Raw genomic sequence first — 26,863 nt, 5'->3', positions numbered from 1 at the left:
GCGGCGCCTCCTCCCCTCCTTCCCCCCCCGCCCTCCCCTGGCCGCCGCCCGGCTCCGCGGCGACCCGCTTCGCCCGCCGCCGGGAGCGCGGGGCCCCGCATGGTGCCCGCCGCTGCCATGAGCCAGGCCCCGGCGCCCCGCGGCGCCGACCCGCCCGACAGCGATGCCCGCAGCGGGGCGCCCGGCCGCGGGATGCCGCCGCCGCCGCCCGGCCTGCCCCAGCTCCTCCACAAGTAAGAGCCGCCCGCGGGGCCGCGCCGTGCCGTGCCGCGCCGTGCCGCGCCGCCCCGCGCCGCCCGCTGCCGCTGCCCGACCCGCCGGGTCCCCGCGGAGCCGCCGCGCCGGCGGGGAGCGCGGCAGCGCGCGTGGCCGCGAGATGCTCGCCCCGGCCCCGCAGCATCCGCCCCGGCTCGGCCGCCCCGGCCCCGCCGCCCCGGCCCCGCAGCATCCGCCCCGGCCCCGCGCAGCGGCCGCCCCGGCCCCGCCGCCCCGGCCCCGCGCAGCGGCCGCCCCGGCAGCGGCTGCGCGGCGCCTGCGGGCCGCTGCCGGGCGCGCCGTGTGGCCTGAGGTCTGAAAAGTTTTCTTTTTCGCCTTTTTTCGTTGTCGGTGGTGCCGCGCTGCGGTGTGTGCCGCGAGCGCCCCGCACAAGGCAAGCCACGGTCCGGGCAGGCGTTTCTTTGCTTGGGAGCTGGAAAGTGTCGTTGTCAGGCCTGAAGTGAGGGGAGTTCGTGTAATGCCAGCAGCAACTGCATCTCTGCGAAATTATCCCAGAAAGAGTAACCTGTGCGTGCTTGGGAGGCTTAATGACGAAGGTAGCACAAAAAAAAAAAAAAAAAAAAAAAAAAAAAAAAAAAAAAGGATGCTGATGATATTTTGCTGTCTCATTTTCCATCCCAAAGGAGAAACAAAAGTATTTGCGCAGCTGCAGTGGTGTGGTTTTTTTCTGGATAAATGAGCTTGAAGCCAAACTGAACACTCTGTGCTTAGTATGTGAGGCACGAGGTAGACATAAGTTGATCTGTGCTGATGCAAGACAGTTGCATGCACTGCATCTGATTTTTGACTCGTCATACGTGTTAAAAGAGACAGCGGCTTGTAATAAAGCAGGAAGCCTACTAATAAATACCAAGTTTGGGAGCCGTTCGAATTGTCTTCTATTACTTTAAGATCGGCTGCTTGAATCGACCAGTAAAAACTACGCCGGGCACTAAGCAGCAGTGTAGGTTGAGAAATGCATTTTGACATTATGTTCCACGCCACCGCCAGTGTAAAGTTTGTGTTCGACCGTCAAGCAAAACCCGCGTGTGACAACGCGCTGAACGGTGGCAGCAGCCTGTGGGCTGCCCCTTGTGCTCCTTTCCCCTGAGAGCCCTTTTCTGAAGCGTCCTGGCTCAGTCCTGCCCTGTACTAGCTTGTCAACAAAAGTAACAGAATGTAACTAACAGAGGAAATGCTTTCAACCACTTTCCTTGCGTTTTCAAAATATGTATGTGTATATATATTTTTACGTGTATATATATATATGTATATGCATTTATATTTTAACTTTACAGCAAACTTTGAATATAAACATTTCAGGTTGGGAGTTGTGCTAGCATTTTTAAACCTGTGTGACGCTGGACTTTTGAACGTAGTTCATAAATTTCTTGAAGTCTGGGATTTTTTGCTTTTAAATCCGGCTCAGTCTGTGAGAATGTTAACCATCCTTGCTATTCGTATTTTTATTCCTAATCGGAAATATCAGCTCTGAATTTTGCTTTGAAACATTAATGGTCGCTTCATAATTCAGCTGGGTAACTGAAGACCTACGCCTGAGTTATAATGCAACTGGAAGGTAGTTTATGCTTACTCAAAATCAGTCTGAACTTTTAAAGTATGGTCCCTAAAGATGACCCTTTTTAATTTTTATCACGACGTTATGCGGACAGATATCATAAGTCAGATAGGTGAAGCTGTCAAGACTGCTTCATGACTGCATTTCTAGTACAGCGTGCGTTATTATACGGACGCATCAGATTTTTGCCAGTGATGCCTGACAGCAAATTCTAGGAAGGAAAATGTGAAATCAGTCTCCTTTGGGGTCTGTCTTCAAGGAAAGGATTTGAAAGAGGTGCCATGTTCTGCTGTGCTTTGTCGTGGTGATGTTACGCAAAACGGTAAATGCTGAACATCTCCATCTAAGGTACTGCAGCTCGATCGCGCTGTTTTCTAAGTGTGCGGCGCTAATTTAGCGTTAGCCTCTATGTTTACCTTATAATTAATATGTCGCCTCTCTGCATTTAATTGGGAAACCTGGGCAAATTATATTTTGCTTTACAGATAATAACTCAAAATTTTATCATTTGAATTGGATATTCGGTGCATTTGATGATTGATAGGAAATTAAGTATTATGGAATATCTTAAATTGCCCTTCTGAGATTCTGTTCCAGCATACTACAAGTACATTATGACTAGCAAAATGCTTCAGAAGGCCAAGGAAAGCAGTGATTCTTCTATCTTGGCACAAAAAGAAGTTTCATTTGAATGAAATGTAGTTTCATTACTAGGAAAGGAAACATCCATAGCGATATTTCCTTTTCCAAGGATTTTGATTTTCTTGACTGCCTTTTTAACAGTTGCTGTCTTTTTGCTTTGCAAGCTGCAGTAAGCAAGCGGGCAGTTGTAGAATGCTAATTTTGAGCAATTTAATTCAGAATATAGTGTTTTGTTTTATTAGATATTTCTATTCCAAAGTTTCTGTTTTCATTATACAATTCAAATTTATAAACCTCTCGAGATCCCTTCCATCCTTCCCCCAATACATTTTTTTTTACAGATGTTAGGAGAAAACCAGTGTAATTTAAAAAATAACTAATTACTGCACAGCAGGTAAATTTTCACCATAATCATTGAACATTGCTTGAAGGGCTAGAATTTAGCAAAATTGCAGATCGAAAATGTTTTAGGTAGCAGCTACAGTCACTGAACTTTTGCAATGCAAATAGCATGTACTGTACTTTAGAGAACTTTAAGAATATTTTTCCATTTTACATTCACAATGGTATTTTAATACTGAAATGTAAGTAAATCCCTGTTTTGAAATTCCTTGCTGATACTATTTTAATACAGTAAGATACATATTAAAGTGTGCTATCTATATGCTGTATATTTTTCTCTGAAAGGAGGAAAAAGTCACTAGAGTTGGTAATAAGGGTCTAAATATAAGATTTATAGTGATTAGAACTTCGTACGTAAGCATATTGCAGTAATGTTTGATTGGAAAATACTTCTTATTTTCTGAAAGTAAAAGCCTCGTTGCGTTCAAAGCCGTTAGGCTGTAGAATGGAGAATGAAAAGCTGGTGGGGCAAGGAAGCTTGAGCTTTCTGAGGATGACTTTTAAAAACATACGCTTGCATATAAAATAACGCTAAAAACTGAGACGAAGGATAAGGACAGTTCTGATAAGGGTGTTAATGTTAACAGTCCATTTCTGCTGTGGTTGTGCAGAAGGCAAGAAATGCAAGAAAGGGCCTGTTCACCAGCAAGTGTGCAATCGATACTGGAAATCTCTGAAAAACCTTTAAATATATTGCAAAAAGAAAAGTTTTAATACTTTTTTTTTTGAACTGCTATTTCTTTTTTCTTTGGGAAAAGCTGCTGCTAAACTTTGCTTACAATTTGGAAGTGGCATTACAAAATGCAGTGTTTGACAGATTTTATGACCTGCCATTACATTGACTGGGATGTGTAAGAAGCATGGAAGAGCAAAGACTCCTGTTAATAATTCCAGGTGTATGATTCATTTCAGGCTGATGGAGCAAGAAGCCGGGAAAAACTGAGAGGAAAGGTTGAGTGTGATGGCTCCCTCTATATAAAGAGGTTGCATGAAGAATGCTTTCTGTGAAAATTCTCACTTAAAACATGCCACAGATAGACTCTGTAGCTATAGGAGACCTAATTGTATTGAAATTTAATCTCTTTGTATGTTTCGATAATTATTTGCACGCTTTCTATATTAATGAATTCTCGTGGGTAATGTGTGTCCAGTGGAAACTAAGCAGTGTTAAACTTGCTATGGTGATATAGGAGTATGTATTTGTTTTACAAATTCAATAAGACATCTTAAAATCATAGAGGAAAAACAAAGTTAACATTTTTTTTTCCTGAGGGGCTTTGCTATTTCAGCCTGAGATTTTGAACTCCTCTGGAAGGAAGATGGAATTTCCAACATCTGCGCCTGAGTCGTCATCAGTTTGTGCCAGTGCTGGGGGCAGGCGGCAGTAAACAGGCTGATGCTGAGCGCTTTCAGAGTCCTTTTTTTCCTATAGCTGTGAGGAGGAAACTTTGGGGGAAAAAATAAGTGCCAAAGAATTTTTTTTTAAATATAAGCCCATTACATTTAAACACATTCCTTTCCGTTTTTCAGTTTGCTTCATTGTGTTTTTATTATCTGTAAAATATGATTTTTTTTTTCAACTCGAGGTCTCTCAGGAGAGATAAAATACGAAATGTTTCCCATTATATACATTAGTCATGGCAAATAGTTTGGCATATATGGCAAAGGCAAAACTGATACTTAACAAGGGGACATTTGGAGAAATGCTGGTTTTACTATTTCTCTTCTTACTGATCTAGGCTTTCCATATTTATTTGTCTTTTTAAAGTACATCTTTAAAATCTGAAATACTTTCCTATGCAGCAGAGCTCTCAAAACTCATGTGGTTCACATTGTAACCACTGTAACTACTCATGCCTCAACAGAGAGGAGAACAGAACAGAAACCGCTGTAGCTGTCTTAGCTGAGAAATGCTAACAAAACAAGGGAAAAAGCAGACTGTGCAATGCAAGCCGTGTGGAACGAGCCCAAAACGTGGGATCTAAACCCGCCTTCCTAACCTTCTCCAAGTGTTTCACTGTCTCTCTCTCTCTCTGTTTTGAAACAAACGTTGCGGGAAATCTTGTTTTCCTCTGAATTTCGGTCTCTCCTTGCTGTGTAGTTACTGAGCTGCTCCTTAGACTTCACCTTACCTTCAATTCAGTACTCCAAGGTTGTTGCACCAAAGCGGGGGCAGCACCTCGGGGTGCTGCACTTTGAAGTTCGGTTGCTTTCAAAAAGTTAAAAAGCAGCGTCAGAGACGACACCTGTCCTGGAGTCAGGTAATTAAAAAAAATTTTTTTCCCCTCTTTCTCTTTCTTAAATTTTTGAATTTAAGAAAGTGCCCTCCCCCCCTCACTTGCCCCGCTCGAACCGCTACTGTGTGTTCCCTTACGAAAGGTGTGACCAAAGCCCTTACACCTCCATCCCCCCGCACCCCGTCTTTCTCCTCTGCTCTATTCAGGGGTTGGTCGTAAGAGCTCTGAAGATAATCCTGCTTACACCTGTGATCATTATGTATATGTTCTCTGTTTTAAACAGAATGACAGAACTTTTTTTTTAATTCTTTTTTATTTATTTATTTTTAACCATTTTAAAACCAAAAGCCTACGGGGAGGAGAGCTCAGTAAAATTGCATGTAAGGCTTGTAAGAGGGAGCACAGAGGTACAGACTGGTGAGGGATCAGAAAAGAGACCTTTAGAAGAACTCCCTTGGATACAAACATCTCACCTAATCCAGTTTTTATTATGGGTAATCAACCAGTTCTGGGTGGCCCAGAAACACGGATTTTGGTGGAGGCGTGGATCGCAGCAGTAGTATAAACTCTAGCACAGAGTGAGATAATCCATGCTTCATGACAAGCAACGTAATTAGTGTTTTATGGAACACGACACATGGCCACGGAGTCCTCCTTACTGTAACTAAGTTGCCTGGATCTTGCTCTGTTATTGGAAATTCAATACGACTGTTCCCATCAAGGAGCAGACTGGGCAGTCTGGTCCTTTGCTGCTCCCCTCGCTTGGGCCGATGTCAGCTCGGGCCTGCCCGCGCGCGGCCGGAAGCCCCGGCGGGCGCTGCTCTCCGGCGACCGCGCTGCGGGCCGCCGGGCCCCCCGCGGCGGCAGGGACGGGCCGCGGAGACGGCCAAAGCCCCCGCCTCGCCGCTCCGATCCTTCCTGGCGACTGCCAGCGGGGCCGGGGCCGGGGCCGGGGCCTTCAAAACGTGCTGAGTCTTCCCGGGGGCCTGCGGAGGTCTGTTTAGGAGGGCAACGAATGGGTTCTTTGTGTGAAATAATAATTTTAGTCACTTTAAAATACTCTTTGAAACGCAGTCTGCTGTTTGTAGAGAGGAAAGTGTCTCAATTTGTTTTTAACTGACTCTTGTGAGCTGATTTGCAGTGAGGCGCTTTATCAGATTGAGTTTATTCCTCTGAATATGCCACCCCCCCGCCGCACCTTTCCCCCCCCCCCTTCATCCTTTGTAACATTTTATAGTTGTTTTAAGGATGTAATCACTCTGTTAGCCTCTGCCCCTTTATATCCAGCTGTTTTTTTTGTCAGGCTAATGGACTGTCACTGTGGAGCTGTCACTTTACACACTGGGCAAAACCAGAAAACCTGCCCCTTTGCATTCTGGAAACTTACACTGTCTGCCCTGTGCTGACAGCTCAAGCCAAGCCCATTTCACAAATGCCTCTTGCCTATTTAGGAAAAAATGCCACATTTAAGCATTGTGCATTGTGTTGCCGGAAGAGAGCAAAGGCTTCTTTTGTTACAGGATCGGTATTTGTAAGTGGAAAGAGACAATTATTTTGTTGCAGGCTTATTGCTTCTTCTTTTTTTTTTTTTTTGTATGCAAACTTCTGAAATGTGACTTTAACTGATATTTATTAATTATCCAAATACCACATATTTATCTCATGCGTCTGAGGTGCTGCGAGGAAGCCAGCTTTGTTGTTAGCTTTCTGCATGTGCATGATGGGGGATGAGCTGAACTGGAATTGAGTGGGACCGGGGTGGAGTTGCACCATGCGGCTGTCGCACCGTGTGTTTTGTTCTGGCCAGATTTTGCCCTCTGCCTCCCAGATACGTCCTCCATCATCTAAGCTGTTGTTTAAAGAAATGCAGGTGTTGGTAGCAAGCAACCTCTTTGGAGATTGCTCTAAAGATGCTGTGATGCCTGCCCAAGTCTGTAGCTTTAATGGGTGTAAAGCGGAGCTCACCTCATGTTGTGTTAACTCTGTAATATGTCCAGGTTACGTGAAACGTGAATGGTGGTGCCTGCTTTAAGATGCTCAGGGCAATATTCTGCCTTACCACTTTTGGACGTACTTCTTATTAGGAAAAAGAATGGGATAAGAAAAGGAAGCTTTTAATTCTTGTTCCCTTGAGTAATCCCTTCTGTGGGCCACGGTGGATAGAGCAAATGTATTGTGGGCAGGCTGTGAGTAAGCCCTGGCTGCCTTGCAGTCACCTGCTGCCTTCCCTGGCTTACTGGCTTTTGAAATACCAAAAGCATCTGATGTTCTTTAGTCATAGTTTTCCTCAACTTGGCATAAAACTTGTGATTTTCTATACAGTAGGCTGCAGTGTATTGGAATTCTGGCAATGTAAAATGTCTTGACTTTGGTACTATTGCAAGCTACAGTTTGGGGGGGTGGTGGCTTTTTGTTTGCTTGTTTTTTTCCCTCCAGAGGGGGAAGAAATATGAGTTGATGGTGTTTCTGAGCTAGGGCCAATTCTCAGGATGCATAGCCTTGGAAATGTGCAGGAGCTGCATTTTCACTTGCATTTGATTCTTTGTTTTAAGAAATAGATTTTAAATAGTTTTGCAACAAGCGGTTTGACAGCTGAGGTTTCCTTTATTGCATTAGTAAATACTCTTCTGTGGGCTTTTGCATGTTGTTGCAATAGTAAGTAAACCACAGTGTTTTTGCCCTAAGAACTATTATATTTCTCTCTTCTGATTAGCATGTTCTTCTCGTAGGCAAAGGTGTGCTAAGTAATATTCTTATGTTGCTGACATGCAGGGTTCATTGCCTTGATCGACTTCTGTTGTTCTCTTTTAGGCCTCGTTTTTTTAAAAAGTGTAAAATAAAATCTGCACAGTATTTATTGAGAACACAATGCCAGTTAATGCTTTAATAATGTCTTGCAGAATCCTGAATGCTTTCCACCCTGCTTTCTGCCCTCCTTAGGAGTGGAGGGAGAGCTGATGACCGCTGCTACGGGCAAATTCCCTCCAGGCCCCCCCGCACTGCGCACTATGCATGGTTTGCAGGTCTGGATGCCGCTTCAGCAATTATCAAAGATTTCCTCCCTTCCCTCACATAAAAATTATTGTCAGAGATTGTGCACAACATAGACTGAGGATGGGATTTGAAGAAAAGTTGAGTTTTGTCTCCTAAAATCAGACAGAGAGATATTAGCAAATTAGGCTGAGTTATTTTGAGCCTTAGGCACCTCTTATCTTCCAAGCTCTTCCATTAACACATCTTAACATTCACACCACTGCTATCCATGTGCTCTGTGCCATCCATTTGTGCTCCGCTCTTTCTCCACTCAGGCACGTGGCACATTCCTGCAAGGTCACCTACAGCTTTCCACTGTCCTGACAACCAGCAGGCCAAACGTCAGGCTCTTTTCTTTATTTACAGCTTCATTCAAGGTCATGGTTCTACCCTGCGGCAACACTTTCTCCACGTTGTAAGCACCAGGTTCACTGTTTTGCTGGCATTTTCTGTTGACTATTGCAGAAATGGCCCAAGAGGTTTGCCTCAAGTTTCTCTGATAGATGTAATGGTTAGGAAAGCGTTGTGTCCATCGTTGAACACATTTGTAAATAATGTGGAAGAGTAGTGGTTAGCTGGGATGGCATGGGATGCCTCTGTTGGCAGAACGGGCAAGCAGGATCATAGATAAAGTGGTATCAAAAAAGAAAAAAAATCTGTGCTACTTGAATCCAAATTAGCTCCCACGTTTTTGCTCTTTGTGGGACTATTACGTTATTTGAACATACCGTCATCTTCCAGCTTCTGGAGAAGTAGAAAGTGCTAAATAACTAAATACTTCATATCTGGTAGTAAAATATGAGTGAATCTCATACCTGTGTATCTTTTGTAGATCAGACTTCTTCCAAAGAACAACGAATTATTACTGTTCAGTCTATGTTTTTTTCTTTTTTCTCATTGCAAAATATAAAAGGATAGATTCAATTTCTCTCAAACAAAAAGTGAAATGGAAATGTGTAAGGATTAGAAATTACTGTATTTGGTTTAGATGGTTAAAGTGTATCTGTGTGGAGTAAGGCAACACCTGTCATATACATCACATAAATATGTTAGGTGTCCAATCCAGTTTCTTGTCAGTGATAAATAATACTTAAATTTCTCTTTGGATAGAGTGCATGAGCTTGATCTTGCAAAGCCTTATTCATACACATGAGGATTATTTATGTGTGTAAGGCTTTAGAGGATCAGAGCCTATCATCTAAATCTGTAAGGCTGCATGAATATTTACTGCTTGGCTTTTTTCTCTTGCTTTTTTTCTTCTTTTTCCCCCTCTTTTCCCCCCTTTTTACCAAAATTCTTTAACAGCACTGCTTTTTTTGTAATCTCCCGGTTTATAGAAGAAATGATCCTTACTACTAAGATTTGAACACATGGACCCCTGCTATTTCTTATTTATCTGACTGTTCAGTATGAATGTTTTTTCTCTTTGGTATGCATTTCTTTCAGGTGTCAAAAACTATTGTTTTGCTTTGGTACTTCTATAATTTAAAGTTGTATTAGGTGAAAATAGGTAGCAGTGTTCCAAGGCTGAGGTCTTGATTGGCAAGTTTTAGCTCTGAGTAAATTTTCACAGCTGATCCATAAATCCCTGACGGACCATTAGGAGTTTCAGCGCAACACTGGCAAGCTCCCCGACAATAATTGTAGTTTTAAGTTTGTTATATTTAGCTTTCTCGCCTCTTAGCTGGGTGCCAGGGAGACTTCACTGGAAATACACCATTATATCCTCTCTATATCTACTTTTTTTTTTTCCAAGCTGGCGATTTGTCTTCCTCCCACACTGAGTTACTCGTACATGCTTGTTGACTCCCTGTGGACAAGGCAGAGACTGTCAAAGAACATGACTTGTGACAAACAGACCCCAGGTCTCAAGTTAGACATTTCAGGAATTGGAGGAGACCTAGAGCATGTCACTTCTTGCTCCCCTTCTTTCCCCCTGCTCTCAGGAAATAACAGGACGACCAAGAGAGGCAGGAAAAATGCATACTCAAGCTTAAATGTGACAGATGCATAAAGCTCTGAGATTGAGAGATGGCTCTTAATTTAAAATCTCTGAGGAAATTTTATTTATCTACAGCAAAGTTGGCAGTTGTAAGAGTGACCACCACTCTAAGAAAAGAACTGCTCGCTCCAGCATGAGTGACAGCGGTGAGAGCAGCTGGCATTTCTTTTGGGTATCCTGCTGGTGGTGGTAATGGTGTTACTGGAGCAGCTGGAAGCCTGACTTGCAGACCACATCCCCAATATGCTAGTTGCTCTATCATTGAGCAATAAAACTAGTGCCATGCACATAAATGCAAACAGATGAAAGAAGCTTTTTTTCTGATCGGCTTTGAAAAAGGCCAGCCTGACTTGAGACAGGGAAATTTTGAAGTGACTACATTGCATCTTTGTTAAGCCATGGAGAATGCTTCTCATGAATTCGGATCCTATCTGGAGGCCCTAATAAGGTTCCCATCAGCTTCCCTGGATTTGGATCCTGCTGGGTGGGCTCTGGAAACAAACTCAGAGTTGGTAGATTGCTTGGGCAATTAATAAAAATTTTGTGCCTTTCCTCCTGAAACCCAGACTTTTTTGCCAAGGTTGCACTTGCCATTTGGTGGGATCTGGTGTTATTTCCTTGCGTAGGTGAGTGGGAGTGTATGTATGTGTGTAGGTAAACTCTTCCAGAACCAACCTGTTTTACCTAGACCACTAAACTGATTTCCTTACTTCTTTTCAATCACCTTCCTGTGTTTCTGAGCTAATTATCAAAAGGGAAAGAGGAAAAATTAGTGCTGGTCTTTTTATAACTGAATTTTCAAATAATTCTCTAGACCAAGAAAAGCAAAAATGTCCTTCATATTTAAACTTCCTTAAAGCAAAATTTCCTTCAGGTTACATTTTTAGTTTAGAAGAATTGGAAACTTTGTTGATTGGAGTCTTGTTAGGCTAACGATTTGGCAGGTAACCATAAATAGTGGTACAGTGAGTGATGAACTCACTTTACATGCTTCGTAATGAACTTGCACATGAGAAAAGTATCAGCTAATGTGATCCTTGCAAGAAGGCATCTCTACTTAAAATAGAGAGATCTTCTGTAAGGGGAACTGAATCAGTTGTCATTTCAGTCCTTACTTTCAAGTGCTTTAACTTCATTTGATGCAGTATGCCAACTGGGACGCATCGCTCCTGTGGTGGGAAAGGAAACATTATTGATGCCTGGGCCAGATACAGTATCCAGTGCTTAAACTGTAAATGCTAACAGTGGTACATGAACTAATTACGTATGTACTCTCGCATACTCGCACTCTTCTTCTGCATCTCCTCATGGAAGAAAGATTTCAAAACAATGTTGAGCTCTTGATATGACTTAGGAACAGGGGTAGGATTGTGGGGAAAAAAATACAGCTACTAAAAATGTGTAACAGTCTTAATATTAAACTCAAAAGATATTTGGAAGAATATGGGTACAGGTAAATTACATCTTCCTAGGCTTAGCGGTGCTATGTGCACTCTGCTTTATTTCCTCAGCAAGTGGGAAGCAAGTCACTAAGGACGGGAGGAGCCTCCTACATTTCTGAGCAGCTTACTGAGCTAATGGGGTGTAAATAAGAAGGGCAGGGGATGCTCACATAGTAATTGCTGACCAGTGGGATGCTGGTGTACAATTGCACCAACTTCCAGTACATCTGCATGGCAGGTTAAAATTTGCAAATGCTTATTTACAGAAACTGTAAATCAGTGACCAGTGCTTACACATGTAAAAAGTTTATGGTGGAAGCTTAATGTGAACCTATAATTAAAGGCAAAACATGATCAGGGGAAAAATGAATCTAGAGTGCTATTGATGGTTGTTGCACTAAAATACGAAAGAGGGAATGCAACCCTGGAGGACAGGGGAGAGTTTAGAAGACCTGCTTTTGTTGCAGTGTTAACTCAGGCTGCTACCATCTACAAAGCCCAACTGCAGTCTGACTTTAAAAGGTACTTTGAACACCGCGGAGGATATCGGTGACCATCTGACCTTCCCTGGGTTAGCTGCTGTCGCTTTGGGAATAAGCCGAGTGCTGATTATCCTCCAGTGCCCTGTCGCCGTTGCCTCGGCCCTCGGAGAACGACCGGGAGGCGCTCAGCCCTCCTCAGTGCCCTTGAGATGAGCCAGGACCTGCTGCTGGGAAGCTGTGTTTGGGTTAGGATAATCAGGGACTGTCAGAAAGGGGAAGTGTGTGATGGAAGCATAAGTAGAAGGAAAATCAGGCTTTCTTTATGGGGGAGAAGCCTGTATAGTTCTCGCAGCTTCTTGGAAAGAATCGAGGCGTCCTGCTGGCGTTGGGTCAAGCAACTTTTTGTGTTTTTCCCCCATCTGCAATTTAGTCTGGGTCCAGCTGGCATCAACATTTTCTCTTCCAGCTATTAGTGAAGGTGAGAATGAAGTTAGTTACCTCAAGGTGCAAACCCAGTCAATTGCTTTTTTTCCTCCTCGTGAGAAAACGGTGCATACTTGCATGGTTTCATTTGTTTTTAAGTTGTACAGTGAGCACACAGCATGGCATTACCTGGAAGAGCCTGAGCTGCTCTCCAGGCTCCGGCACTATGATGTTCGTATACTTTTTCTTCAGACTTTCAAGCATAAGAGGTGACTGGTGGGAAAACTGGAAAAATTGCATTTTTTTCCCGTGCCGTCGTTATTTAACCCTTAACTAGCGAGGCACTCGGAGTCGGACCACTCCTGTATACACCTTTGAGAGTACAAGTGATCTCAGGAAACAAAGCAGCACTTTTTCCTCACTGAAAGGCTGTCTAGACTTATCTCAGGCTAGAGCAGGTTATTAATAGAACATGCTGCGTTTCCTTCACATAAAGATACGAAGGGCACTTTGCTGAGAAAAAAATCGTGCTGTGCCTTTCTGTCTTTGGGACCAGCTCATCACCCAGCTAAAATTAAAAGGTGAAGTCAGGCAGTTCTTGCTCTCTATTTTTAAACCGCTTCAGCATATGAATGTGAGTGTTAAATCTTTCTTTAGGCCTCTCTTAACTCAATTACCTACTTATTCAAAATATTCTCTTCTCAAATTGCTTAGCTATATTCGTCTTTTTTTTATGGACGTGCTGGAAAAACATATACTTTTCTTTAGCTACTCAGTGTTTGTTTAATTAGCTTTATGTTCAATTTATAGTTATAAAATTATTTACCAGTGATGGAAGCCTCTAGGTAAGTACTTAAAATCTATTTTGATCTGTTAAAAAGTTAGCAAGTGAATGATTTTTTGTATATCCGTTAAATCTTTTTCTTTTAGAAAATATTGTGATGTGGCCCATCAAAAATTCAAATGAATAATTTTTTTCTGTTTATAATACAAAATCATATACTAATGGAAAAAAAAAACATTGCTTCACTTTTTCGATTTAAATCTCTTGTTCTGTGCAAGCTTGTTCCTATTCTGTATTACTTGTAGCACTTTTCTTTTGTGTTTGGGTTGAGGGGGTGGAGGCCCCAGCCCTTGGACTGCTTGTGAACCATAGGTTTGCTACTACTTGGGTATTAATATGAATATACTGATTTCTTATCCTTATGTTTCAGTGAATCTGTGTGTGTGGGGGGGGGGTAACAAACAGCCACTTTTGGAATGAAATTGAGTGCTCTTCACTCACAGAGAGCAATAATTTTCTCCAGATTCTTGATTTCAGCCTGCAGAGGGTGTACTCTGCTCCGTCTGACCATCTCCCCACACGGTGCTGGTGACACATCATCCGATTAACAGCATGTTGCGAATCCACCATTGCAGGTAGAATTAGGAAGGAAAAAGTGCATCTGTCTGTCCTTTTCCCTGTGACATCTGTCCCTTGGTTTCTTTGCCCATCAGTTGCTTGAAGCACAGACTGTGACTGTTTCTCGTGTATGCAGGGTGGTGGGACCTCTTCTGAACTGATCCTTTTCCTAATTAAAAGCACACTCTTGAGAGCATGTGTTGTTTCTTTGCCTCTTCTTTTAGCCCTGGCAGCTGGTTGTAAGCAGAGTATAAAATGGTGATAGGTGGTCTTTCCTTCTCCATGCTCTCTAATTTCCTCCTTTTTGCCATTGAGAGCAGCTGAAGTGTCAGAGATCTTTGGCAAGTCTTTCCTGCAGTTTCCCGTTCACCACTGGAGCAGTAGGCAGGCCGTGCCGGCCAGGTCACTAGTGTGATTTGTCAGGCAGTGATTTGAAGTCTGGATGAGATGCTAAGGTTTGTACAGCGTTTCTTTCAGTGTTCAAATACTCCTGGGGTGTGCATGTAGGAATGTGGATTTCATCCTCTTTTTGACAGATAAATGAATAAACCGCTCGTTGCAGGCTGTCTTTAGGGTGGCTGGTGCTTGGGGATGGCAGCAAATGTGGTTGCATCTCCATAGGCAAATCCTGCTTGCTGTTGATGTGAACAGGTTATTTCCACATTTCTCTCTCTCTCTTATTGACCAGAAATACCTGAGATTTCATGCACTTGGGTTTTAGATGATAGCACATTTCTACTGCTGCTGAGAAACATGTTGCTCTTCATGGTGTTAACTAGCAGTGTAGTTAGATAGCTAGACGGTGATGTTAAGTAACACAAACCTGGAGCCACAGTCTTTTGGACACATCTTTCCTTGCCAGTCTTTGTGCCTGGAACTGTTTGCCCATGAATTTCTTCCACGCTTCCACCCCTATCCATGCCTCCTTCATAAAACTCTTGGAAAACCATCTGTTCTATAAATCTGTCTGGCTGGACCGACCCCTCCACTCACTCTGTCCTGTCCCATTGCTCAGTTTTGGCTTCAGATTGGAAATTTCTTAGCGCAGAGATTTATGTAGGCATTTTGTCTCATGAAGTAATGTATACAGCTTTCATCTATGAATGAGGGACACAATTCTTCCAAAACTGAAAAGTGCATTTTAAGACTTAAATGTAGACATGATGTTCACCTAGACAATGGGGTTTTTTCATGGCTAACAACGTTCATAGGTTTTTCTCTTCTCTAGTTGCAGACTATAGGCCAATATTAGAAATGTTACCCTGATGGTTACCCTCAAAGCTCTCCTGCCACTGCCGGGTTTACCTACACCATCTTCTGCTTTTAGCTTTCAGAATGGTTGGTTGCTGTTAGTTAATTTATTAATTTACTTATTATTTTTTGTAAATGAGCATGGTTACTGTGCTATTTCACTGAAATAGCAGTAGTATTTAAACAAGTGCTCAAGTATGTGCCTAAACCTTGTCAAAATAAGTGGGTTTTAACTGTGTTTATGTACTTCTGTGGTTGAAATGGATCCTGAAGAATTTGTACTCTGGAATGTCGTGTTATCTTTTTGCCCCTGGAAGTGAAGCACCTTGCAGCTTTAAGCTGTCAGGCAGATACCCAGTCATTGGCAATCAGCCATTATATGCACCATAATCCACAGTAGGAAATTTAGATGCTTTTGATTTAATAACACTTGTCTATTAAGGATAAGCAGAAGATCAGTGTAGTAGTTACCTTCAGAATTGATCAATTGATACTGAAGTTGTTTATATCAAATCGACTATGTATTTCTAACTCATGCAGTGGGAAAAGAAGAATTTTATGAGTATAATGTAAATGTAGTGGGGTTACTTTTAAACAATCATTTCAATGTATTACTCAAATGGCCAAATGAACTATATTGTGGTTGCTACATCTCTTTAAAAGAAAAAAATCTTACCAGCTTTGTTTTACTGTAAAGCAGATATTTTAAATTCTTTAAAATCCTTTTCAATAAAGGATTGGATTAAATTACTGTAAAACTAGAAACCTATCTGTTTTTTAGCAGCTTGAGCATTTACACGTGTATTTGAATGCTTTAGAGTTTGCAGGAACAGATTTATTAGCTGACCTAGGCATTTTGTTTTAAATTGATGCTATAAAAATTCTTGTGTGTTCCTCACATTGTGGCATTAAAAGTGCAAAGGTGTTATGAATCATCTCTACCATTCAGACTCAGGATACTATAACATAGATAAGTTATCATTGTTGCAGCTAGGGTTTTTTTCATATACAGTTTGTTCAGAGTTAAATATTGACCGTGACTGTAAGACTTCTGACTGTAACAACAAACTTCATGATACAGTACTTACACATATATACGTGTGTGTCTGTGTATGTGTGTGTATGAATCATCAATAAGAAATGAAGGGAGGTTTTGAGGTGTAGGGCAGAAGACCAGTACTCTCTAATCAATTCATTCATATTTTGGCTTTGCAGCCTGGCGATTTTAGGGAGGTCTCTCATCCCATCCCATCTCATCCCACCCATTTTATAACCATAGAGTAGAGATGAATGTGCTTACCAACAGCTTGGTCAAGCACTCCAAGAGACCCAGATGAAAAGGTTATGGATGCTTGCAGTAACTACCCACTAGCTAAGCAGAACAGCACCTTCAATACTGCAGTGGAGATACTTGCACTCACACCGTAACCACTGTCATTAAGAAAAAGCCGCCTTTGTCTCTCCCTGTGGAATAAATGCGCTAATCCCCTGTCTTCATTCAAACTGGATGGGAATATCAGAAATGTGACAGTTTTACAAAGGGAGGAGGCAATACAGAGCTGGTGTGGGCCCATAGGACACACTTTTTTCAGAATTGCAGACTTGAATGTCAAGGCAGGAAGCGATTGATTTAAAAAGAGGCAATTCAGAAATACTAGAAGTATTCTATGTCTTCTGAGGATGCAAATTTAAGTTGGCATGCATCATTTGCACCCAGGAAGTCACTGGGAAAGATGATACTTATTTAAATGATATGAACCTTTAGAAATTTTGTATTTTAATTCATGCTCATTAGCCACTTAGAAATTTGAGTCATTTCTCTACATTTTGAAAATAGATTTTTTTCTTTGAATGTTTTGGAAATGATCAAATCACACGGAGTTTTATTTTTCTTGACTTTCTTTGAGAGGAAGAAATCCTCTATTTCCAAATACAATATATGAAATGTATTTGTTGGGTAATTAAAACTAAAAACTAAAGAGCCAAGTCATAAAGTGTTGTTCACCAAAATGTAGAAGAATGATACAAAGATTCCTCTCTCGTGATCTGATAACAAAAACTGAGGAAAAACAGAGAAAATAGCTTTGTTGCATAGCATATCATGCAGATGGAAAAGAAAACATCTCAACATTAGTTAAATATGTATTTACATGTTTACAGGGGTTTTTAGTGTATGTGTTTGTGTATATAAGTAGTTTATTTAAGGTGCTCGTATTTAGAAAACATTCACCTTTTTAAACTACTGGTATTTCTGCCTTTCCCAATATGCAGATATTCCAGTGTGATCTCCCGCACAGTTTTCATCCTGTAGATAGAGCTCTGCTGGTGAACTGGAGACTAGTGTGAGAACCGGGCTAGAATGACGTCGCATGCAATAGATTATATCGACCAAATGGTCCTGTGGTCCTTTGCCCTGTTTTTGAGGCAGACTGAGCGAAAGCATGCATGCAGATGTGATGGAAACTGGCTTTTTCTCTTCAGGACATGGTTTTAAACCCAAACAGACCTGAACTCTTCCAGATTCCCCTGACGCTTTGGCTTTTCTGTCAGTTGAGATTTCAGCTAACTGAGTGGCCCGTTGCACGTTATAACTTTTACAGCGACTTCTGTAAGGCGCCTAGCGTGCACTGGCTGTAAATGTGACAATTTTAATTCTCGGTTGTTCTTTAAATTCATTTTAAATTCAGTCACTTAGGTGCGCTGCGTTTATATACTAACTAGGTGGTTAGGTTAGCCTGACCTGCCTGTTTGCAGCTTGGGGGCTGTGGAAAAGTCCAGCCGCCCGGAGTGTCGTGTAAGCGTGACTTTGCCTTAGTATATTTTTGGGGCCACGGATAATACTGCTGCCTGCGTCCCTGGGGATACTGCAGGCAAAATGGGAACGGAGCCGTACGGGAGAGCCAGCAGCGAGGCTTCCCTTGAGCTCGCCGCGGGCCGCCTGGCGGGGCCTTGCCCTCGCCCTCCTGAGGGAAGGGCTCGGCGGAGCGGGCCGGGGCCGGGGCCGGGGCCGGGGCCGGGGCCGGGGCCGGGGCCGGGGCCGGGGCCGGGGCCGGCCGGGGCCCCGCTGCAGGCGGCTGCCGACCTCCGACGGCGCCGGCCCCTCGCGGGCGGGGGACGCGTCCCGCCGCGCGCGTCGCGGGCCGCAGGCGACGCGCCGTGTTGGGCCTCCCTGAGAGCGAGGGGGCGACGGGCGCGGAGGCCTCTCCGTGCAACGCGGAGCCCGAAACCCGTCGCCTTGCTGCTCCTGGGACCGGGTCTCGGTGGCGGCTTTCTGAGCTACGTACCCGCCGCGAGCGCGGGCTCGGCAGGCCGGCCTGTCAGGGAAGGCTTGCATCCTGTCTAGTCGGGTGGGGAGATAAGCTGGAATTTAAATTTGTGCTTAGGTACGGCTTTTATTTAAAAGAATATCCCGCTTGGGATGGCAGCGGCGTGTTTGACGGAGGCTTCGCGGCGCCTCTGCAGGTGGCAGGACGCGACGTGATCTGTGCCGCCCCGCTCGTTTCACCGCGGTGCAAACGCCGCCGTGCCCGGGAGGCAGCCAGGACGCCTTCGGAAGCCCACGAGGCTAATGCAGCGATAGCCGGTTGATCCCAGTGATCTTTACTACGTTATGAAAACTGCAGATTAACAAACTGCTTGTTGGTGGATGCGAGGTTGACTGCTACTCAAAGCTCTTCGAGAATTAGACACGCAGCCTGGATCAGCTAGCTCGAAGGGTGCTTGGAGTGAGCGAGCTCTGTTTTACTACGGGTTGTAACGTAGCTTACATCTGTTCAGGTTTGCCTTTCTCTAGCAACGTTCGGCAGTTTTGCTTCTTGTTCTTTGGAGCAGCAATGCGAATGTTTGTTGGTCTGCGTGTTGTCTGCACTGATCGGAAATTAAACCACGGCACCAGCATCGCCAGTTGTGTGGGCGTGATGGCTAGGGTCAGGTTAACTGCAGCTTGCGTTTACTCGTAATTCTGCCAGTGGCCGAGCAATAACGTTGTTTACCGACCGGTGCTTTTATTAGGCTGACAGGCCATCATTTGAATGGCAAACCCATCAAATTTAAGTAGGCGCTTAGCTGAGGATTTTCTCTGCATTAATTGAAGGCGCCTGGGGTACTGCGCTGGGACAGGTGCAGTTTTGCTGGGCAGAGGCAGGATTTGAGGAGTACATGGGGATCCAGCTGTGTTGGGTTTCTCACTTGAACCCGCACGCAAGGAGGGGATCAGGGCTGGGGGTGGGAGGTTCCCGGCTGCTGGCAGCCATCCTGCCGGGAGCTGCAGCGCGTGCTGTAGGCGCTCCTGTATCCCACTCCTTGGCCAAACCGGGAGAAAAGGGATGGAGGGAAGAATAACGAAAGAGACATAAACGCGTGGTTCTAGCTGGCTTCTGGGAAGGAGGAGACCATCTCCCGAGATGGGTTCAGGATCTTGCGACTGTCTCTTGGCCCTTGGAGCAGCTGCGTGTGGGCCGCGGCTGGCAGGACGGGACCGCGGCGCCGGCGGAGCTGTCCGCCCGCCCTGGCGTGGCGCTGCCGGTCCGTGCCCGGAGAGGGCGGCCTGGAGCGGGAGCGCAAAGCACGCAGCAGCGAACAGCAGCGTCTACCACGGCCGTGGTTTCGGAGGGGGTGCCGTATTCGCGTGTGTCACTGTTTCACCCACTGACTTCCTCGCGTGGGTTTTATCGGGCACAGCACTGCGTGCCCGGTAAACGTTTTGATTTTTGCTGTATCGTGTCTCGGGAGAATTCCGCCACTGAGTGTCAAAATGTCTCCTTGCGCGGCAGGAGGGGAAAGGAGACTTTTACGTGATGCACGTGCCTCATTTTCCTGACGAGCTTCGGTTTGGCCGCCTGTAACGAGCAGTCGCTTGGTGCAGGCCTGTTCGTTGACTCGAGCTGTCCTTGCTCCCTGCAGTGTTGCCGGGGGTTAATGCGCTTTGCCCTTCTGGTTTATGCGGCTTGTCCTGTGCAGCAAAATCAACGGCAGCAGCTTTTGGAAAACAGCAGATTACAGAATTACAGCAGATTACAGATTAGCAGAAAACAGCTAATTACGTGTTTCAGCAAACGTTCCTCCGAGTCCGCGAGGCAGGCGGCGACGCCTCGGCGTTACGCAGCCTCTCTGCCTCTCTCCTGCGCCGCTTTTTTGCGAGGGGGACGCGGATAACAGACTTGGCAGAGAGGGGGGAAGAGTCGGGGAAGACCGGCGTGGCCACGCGCGGAGGCTGGGCCGCAGGGAGCGGAGCGGGCGGCGGGCGCTCGCGCTCCCGCCGCGGTCCCGGGGCCGCGGGCGGGGGAAACGCTTCGCTTCGGAAGCGCCGGGTTTGCGGGGAGCGGCGCGGCCCGGGCGCTCTCCAGCGCTGCGCACCAGCCGCAGGAACTCGGGAAATTTCTGAGGATGATCGAGGCTGCGTTTTTTTGGTGCACCCAGACGGCCTCGCAGAAGTCCGTAACAGTTTAAAGGGGCGGTTGCCGGCAGGAAAGTCCAAATGCAGCATTTTACTCCTCTTTTCGTGCTTTTTACAACCGTGTTTCCTCATGGTGGGAAAACATTCACCGGTGTAAAAGTTGTCTGTCTAGCAGTCAGTGTCATGCATAATATGTTAAAATATATACACACATATATATATAAATGTTTTGTAACCATGCAGTTACCAGAGCAGTACAAGATCATTTTAACAGCGGTAGGGTAAAAAATTATTCGGCCACATGTAGGACTTTTTGATGTTGTGAATGCACCTTTAAAATTCTTAATAATTAATTCCCCCCACCCAGCTCCACTCCAATTTCTAGTTAATCCAAATTAAGCAATTTTTGTTAATCAGCAGTACTCTATTTTGTGATTGTTTCCTAAGAATAGCTGATTTAGTGAAATGCAGTGTCTAACAGTAACTTTTATAGGAAAGGTTCAGAGAAAGCCATAAACCGGTGTCCCTACATAAATCACTTGTTTTACTTGGTCATTAAATGTCGGATGATACATAAAAGCCGCATATCTTTTCTTCTTAAAGATACAGGCTTTTACAGAGCAGCCATGTGGCAAATTGTTCTGCTGTGTTTGCGGCTGTGCAGCTGTATATCTTATCTTGAAAAAGACACAGATGAAAAAAGTTAAAAGTGCAGATAAAAGTACATGCAAAGAGAATGTAGTGCAGAAGCAATAAAATAACATGATGTCTTCAGTCTTTCCTGCTGCGTACAGGAAAAAAAAAAAAAAAAAAAAAAAAAAGAAGTAATTTTGGCAGTTATCATAGGTTCCCAAAGTATATTAGTTATTCTTTCCAGCGATAACAGGTAAGACTGAAGGCGTAATGGGCCGGCTGTCTCGCTGTGTGCAGAGACTCTCGCAGGCTGGTTAGGAGGGGAGAGACTGCAGGAGAAAGCAGCCGTGGGACGGGGCGGAAGGAGCACGGATACCCCGTCGTGACTGTCCCGCGGTCAACGAGAGCAAACTGCTGCGCATCAGATAATTTTACTGTAAATAAATGTTTTCTATTTAGATACTGATACGTTAAAAAAAATAGTTTCACATTTCTCCAGATTATTCTTCTCACTTCCTAATCAGTGTGTTTCTCCTGGCAAGCGACTGCAACAAATGTCCCTTCTTGTGCTTCTCCTCCAGATATGTTAAATGCAGAAATTCAAATCATTAATACAAGTATTATATTCCAGGAGCTACTTTTTTTTTTTATTATTTTTATTTTAATTTTTTTTTTAATTAGTGTTTTACATTCTAGCTTATGTATATAGTGCAGAAAGAAAACATGTTTTTGTCTGTCTCCTCAAGAGTACTGTGTGTCCTTGGGGGGGGGGGGAACCACCTCTCCATCTTCCAAAAGCAGGACTCTTATTTCCTGGCAAAGGAAGTCCCTTGGGGGTTGCAATCCCAGGGGACTGGCAGCTCAAATTATTTCTCACTTGAAAGCTAACCATACACAACATGAAAGCTATTTAGACGTGCCTGAATCACAGGGCTATTTTGAATTGCTTTCCAAGACACAAGCAGGAAAAATCTTAGAAAAAATTTTAAAATTCAATGATCAATTTTTTTTTCTAACCTGACTTAAAAATAACTTATTTAAGTTTGTGAAGACAAATCTTTTAAATAAGAGCAAATGAAGATTAAAGAACAAATTTCTTGGAATTATGCAAAACTGACCTGCTGGTTTGTGTTTTTTTTCCTGTTCTACATGCTGATGATTTGTTTCCAATTTGACTTGTTAATTACTGCCAAATAATACCTGACCTTCCCATAAGTGTAAGCTCATAATTTTTTTTCCTTGATTTCGTGAATGTTTTAGTCTCTCTGTAACTTTTTAATATCTTAGAATCCTACTATTCCTTAAACTTTTGGAAGTCAAATACTTATTATTTCTTAAAGCTTTCTGTTATTTTCTAGGTTATTGGTAAAAATTTCTAATAGTAAAAATTCTAAATAAAATGCAAACAGGCAATTTTTTTCTCCTGTAAAATTAACAAAATCATTCACTGACATTATTTTAATGGTGAAAATGTCTTTGTACAAAAATGTATTCTAGTTGCAATGAAAAATCCCTAAAACTATTGTGAATTCGGAAGTTGGTTTAAATTTTGGTCTCTGAACCTGAATTTCAAAAACATTTTAGAAATTAAGGTTACTGAATAATCTTGAACAAATTTAATCCGTACTCAGTTTATAGAACCTCAAACTAGAATATACCATTTTTAAATAAAAGCAAAGATTTTTCTTTAGGAAAAAGGTTTCTTATGCAAGATGGACTTAAAATAGAAAACATGTTATTGTTTTGCAGAGAAATCTGCTTGTCTCAACTAAAACGTGTATTGGCTTCTTGTTACTAAAATCAAGGACCTCAGAAGCTGGGGTGTTTTTAATTTGTCAGGAAATTCTATTTCTGCAGTGGAGAAAGTGAGGTTCTCATCCCTGGCTTTTAAAAGTAGATCGAGTGAATTTATTAGTAACAGGTAACATCTGATGGAATCTGGCAGTTGATCTTTGGTGTCAATATATTTACTGGATAATTCAAAGTATTCATTGATAAACTATGACATAAAATTAATTTACAGATTACTCTGACCTTAAATTTTTTCCTCAAGTACCTTGTTCCATTTCAGAAGATAAACTTTCAATAGGCCGGTGCTTATCGGCCGTGCTTCCTGGCTGGCTAAGATTTAAGCTCTACTGCCTTGAACGACTTGCGCAGTTGAACCTTGCTAACTCATGTGAGTGCTCAGCAGCAACATGGGGAATTACTGAATTTTTATCAGTAAGAGGAAAAACTCAAAAGCAAAGATAATGAATCACAAAAGGTAGTGTATTCATTTAACTTAATGATATTAGTTTGTTATAATTATTTGGAATAGCGTGTAATACTGAATTAATAATAAATCTTTCCTAAGTTCATAAAAATGAAGACCGCAGTAGAGTATCTGACTGTTGTGTGGGGCTATTAGATCTTTTGTAGGAAGCATTCTTACCTTCAGTATGTAATATTACTGTGTAGATTAGCAGAAGACAGATAAGAAGGGTCTGTATGGTTTTGCTTTTAATTTTTATTGTGAACGGGATTGTGGACACTGCCATCTGCTTCTGTTGAAAGGACAATGCATGGGCACAAGTGAAAGGACCTCAAGGTATGATTTATTGTTTTTTAATTGTTCCTGTTGCCTTTGACCAACATGTTCCTACTCCAACATGACTCAGAGAAGTTGTTGTTGGCAAATGGGTTACAGCAGATTCGGATGCCGTTACATGAAGTGCTTAACAGGGCTTGCAGAACAATTCACTGTGAGATAACCGTGGAAGTGTTCTCTGCTGCTTCCAAATGCACGCAATCTATTTTTGACTTGGAGACTGGTTTTTGTCAGGTCAAGGGGTGGGAACTGAAGACCTTATCCCGCCCCCCACCCTTTTTCTTCCCCCCCCCCTTGGTTGACAATGTGCTGTTATCCTTCCTGGGGCCTTGGGTTGACTGGCTGATAGCGCTGGTATTTAAAATACCTAGATAGGAGAAGTTACAGAACTTCTTTTTCTATTTTTAAAGATGCTCATTAAGGTTGCTTGCAAAGTGTAGTGATCCTCAGGGGTGAGGTACAAGACTGGGAAAGGACCCTGCCAGCAGGAGTGAGAATTCAGAGCCTCCTTCAGCCCCATAGCTTTGTTACAGAGATGCATTAAAAGCCTAAGTCAGTTTTTAAAAGTTGCATTTGGGGAATTTTTAATTAATTTTTTCAGTTTTTGAGGAGGACCATTGCATTGCATAGTGTTTTATTTGGGAAAAAGCTATTGATGTGTATTTTTTAAGATTTACTGTTAGATAAGCATCTAAAACTCAATTATACACCCTCGTAAAGGTAACAAACAGAAGGGCGCTTCCAAATAATGACTACTCGGAGCACATCAAAGCCTGTGCAAACTGTTGGAATGCACAAGGAAGCGCGTGGTCTGTGTTGCAGCTTGGTACTAGCCAGGCTCGCTCACATTATGTTAAATGATTTTTTTGTTTAGCCGTTTAGTGTCCTGATTTAATTCCCACCCCCAGATTCTTGGACTTTGCAGTGATGAAAGAGCAAAGCATGCAAGTGCAGCGTGCTCACTGTGTCTACATTTGTGAGTTAACAAGAACTACACAATTAACAAACTGTATATGTTTTAATTGGGTTTATTTGTATTGGAATTTTAAAATGAAAAGCAATAATGTAAGCACACTGGAATTCTGTGAAAGAAATTTAAGAAATGTGCAGCAATAAAGAATACATATTTTTTCCAAAAGAAACAATAAGTACCACTTAATCCCATTTAGAAACTGTGCACAGCTTCCTAGTTACATTTGGAACTAAGTGAAACTTTTAATTAATAACATTTTAGATAAATATAATTAATGGTTTTGGCAAAATGATAATTTCTCCCTGCATTTTTAGTCTTTTTCCTATGGTAATAACTCGCCTTTACTGGTAGGGAGGAGGCAGAGGGAAAGAGAGGAAACAATTTATTCAGTCTAAGGTGTTTAGCTAGTGAATGGCTCCCTAACTAAAGAGACATTTGCAAAACTAAGCAGGACTTTAAGGGGTGAAGTGAAAACACACATCATAACCTATTATCAGAAAAATGAATGTTCTTTAGTGTAGTTAGACTATGTATAAATGTAATTATTAAAAATCCTTAAAGTCATTCTCTCTCTTGAACTTAATCATACTGTGAAGAATATATCATACAAATACTTCCCTCGTGTGGCAAAACGAAATTTTCTTTTTGTTCCATAGTTACAGAATTTTTTTTATGTCACTAAGTGATATTTTTATGCCTACCCCCATAAGCAGTCTCCAGCTTCGGAGCAATAATGGTGATGTCTAACTGAAAAAATAAAGTAACTAATAATGTGTATTTGAATTTGTGTTGTGAAGCCTGGCAGAAGTTAGTATTTAACGCCTGTATCTATGTGATCTTATTCAGCAGTGAGTGCAAATCTGTATATGAGGAAAACATTCTGCTCTGAACAAAGCAAACCCGGAATACTTTCTTCTTTTAACATAAATTCTTAATTAGAGGAAACACGGTCCTCATACTTAAGTCTTGCCGTTCGTTTATGAGGTCTTCCCTCAACACCTTTAATGTGTTAACCGCTGAATGTCTGAATTTTCATTGTTTGCAATATCTGTCTCTTGGGGTTTTGTGAAAATTGATTTAAAATGTTTGGAAGTAGTTTTACAAAATCTCTCTAATGATTACTCAGAATATTTCTGTAGCCAAGAAAAATGAGTGCAACATGTTTGGATTGAAAAAAAAATACAATGTAATAAGAATAGCTGAATAGATATGCCTCGATATAGCACTTATTTATATCAGTATAGATGATTTCTATATTATTGACTCAGTTGAGAAACAGATTAGGTTAAAACAGGACAAAACATAATTCTCTCTCTTTTTCCTGGAATACGGAAGATCTTTAAATTGTTTAGAAAAACGTTGGCAATGTATCTTAGTAATTACTATTATGATAAATCGTTTCTGTTGCAGTCATCCCCAACCAGCACAACTCCTGTATGCGACAGATATGGTCCTAGTTGCTGCAGAAAATAAAAATTCCAAATTGAGCACCTCAGCTGCTCCTTGTGCTGGAAATTTATAATTCAGGTTACAAAGATTTAGTAAATGCTCATATAAAAAATATGAATTTAGCAGCATAAGCCATTCGAGTAACTTAAGAGAAAGACAACTGCTCTGAAGCACTCAATTCTATGGATTTTAAGTAGAGAGTAATCCCTAGCGAATCCCAGGACAATATAAATAAACATGAAAACGTTTATCTGTTGAAGGTGAATGATCTGTGTCATTCAGTAGACTGTCTTGTCGCTTCTTCTTGAAGGTCTGTCAAGTTGTCATATGCAACCGTTTATTTTTGCTTAGTGTCATTCACCTGTCTTGAAACTGTCAGAGAAAAAGGAAAAAGAGAAAAAAATCTAAGAGAACTAAAAAGAAGAACTTGCTCCGTCAGGGCATGAGCTGCTCTGGTCACAGCCAAATCCTTGTGCCTCTCCAGTTAGAAAACGGGCATTTTTTTCTGTAAGCAGCTTATCCTCAAAGATTTAAAAAACACAGAATGCTCTACTTGGGGAGTAGGAATGATTTGTGATCTGCAACACACTGGTACTTCCCATGTTAAAGTTTTTCATGACAACTTTTTAAATTTGCTAAAACCCAGGTTTTGAGCTGTTTGTATAACAAACAT

At 42.6% G+C, this 26,863-nt stretch overlaps 1 protein-coding gene across 4 annotated transcripts in view; it reads left to right on the top strand.

The window, feature by feature from the left end:
* The first annotated feature begins 72 nt into the window (after positions 1–72).
* The window catches only part of RBM20 (RNA binding motif protein 20), a 96,653-nt gene continuing 69,862 nt past the window's right edge, over positions 73–26,863 (top strand). For 2 of the 4 annotated variants that reach the window (XM_062580696.1, XM_062580695.1), the window contains exon 1: positions 73–233. In XM_062580696.1, the coding sequence (XP_062436680.1) occupies positions 100–233 (134 nt within the window). In that variant the 5' untranslated portion in view covers positions 73–99. Of the gene's footprint in view, positions 234–1,564; positions 2,183–23,352; positions 23,445–26,863 lie in introns of those variants that run through there. The other 2 variants (XM_062580698.1, XM_062580699.1) reach the window with 2 other exon arrangements.

The sequence above is a fragment of the Rhea pennata genome, chromosome 7 (assembly GCF_028389875.1).
Source record: "Rhea pennata isolate bPtePen1 chromosome 7, bPtePen1.pri, whole genome shotgun sequence".
Lineage (NCBI taxonomy): Eukaryota > Metazoa > Chordata > Aves > Rheiformes > Rheidae > Rhea > Rhea pennata.
This window is presented reverse-complemented; position numbering and strand designations above follow the sequence as displayed.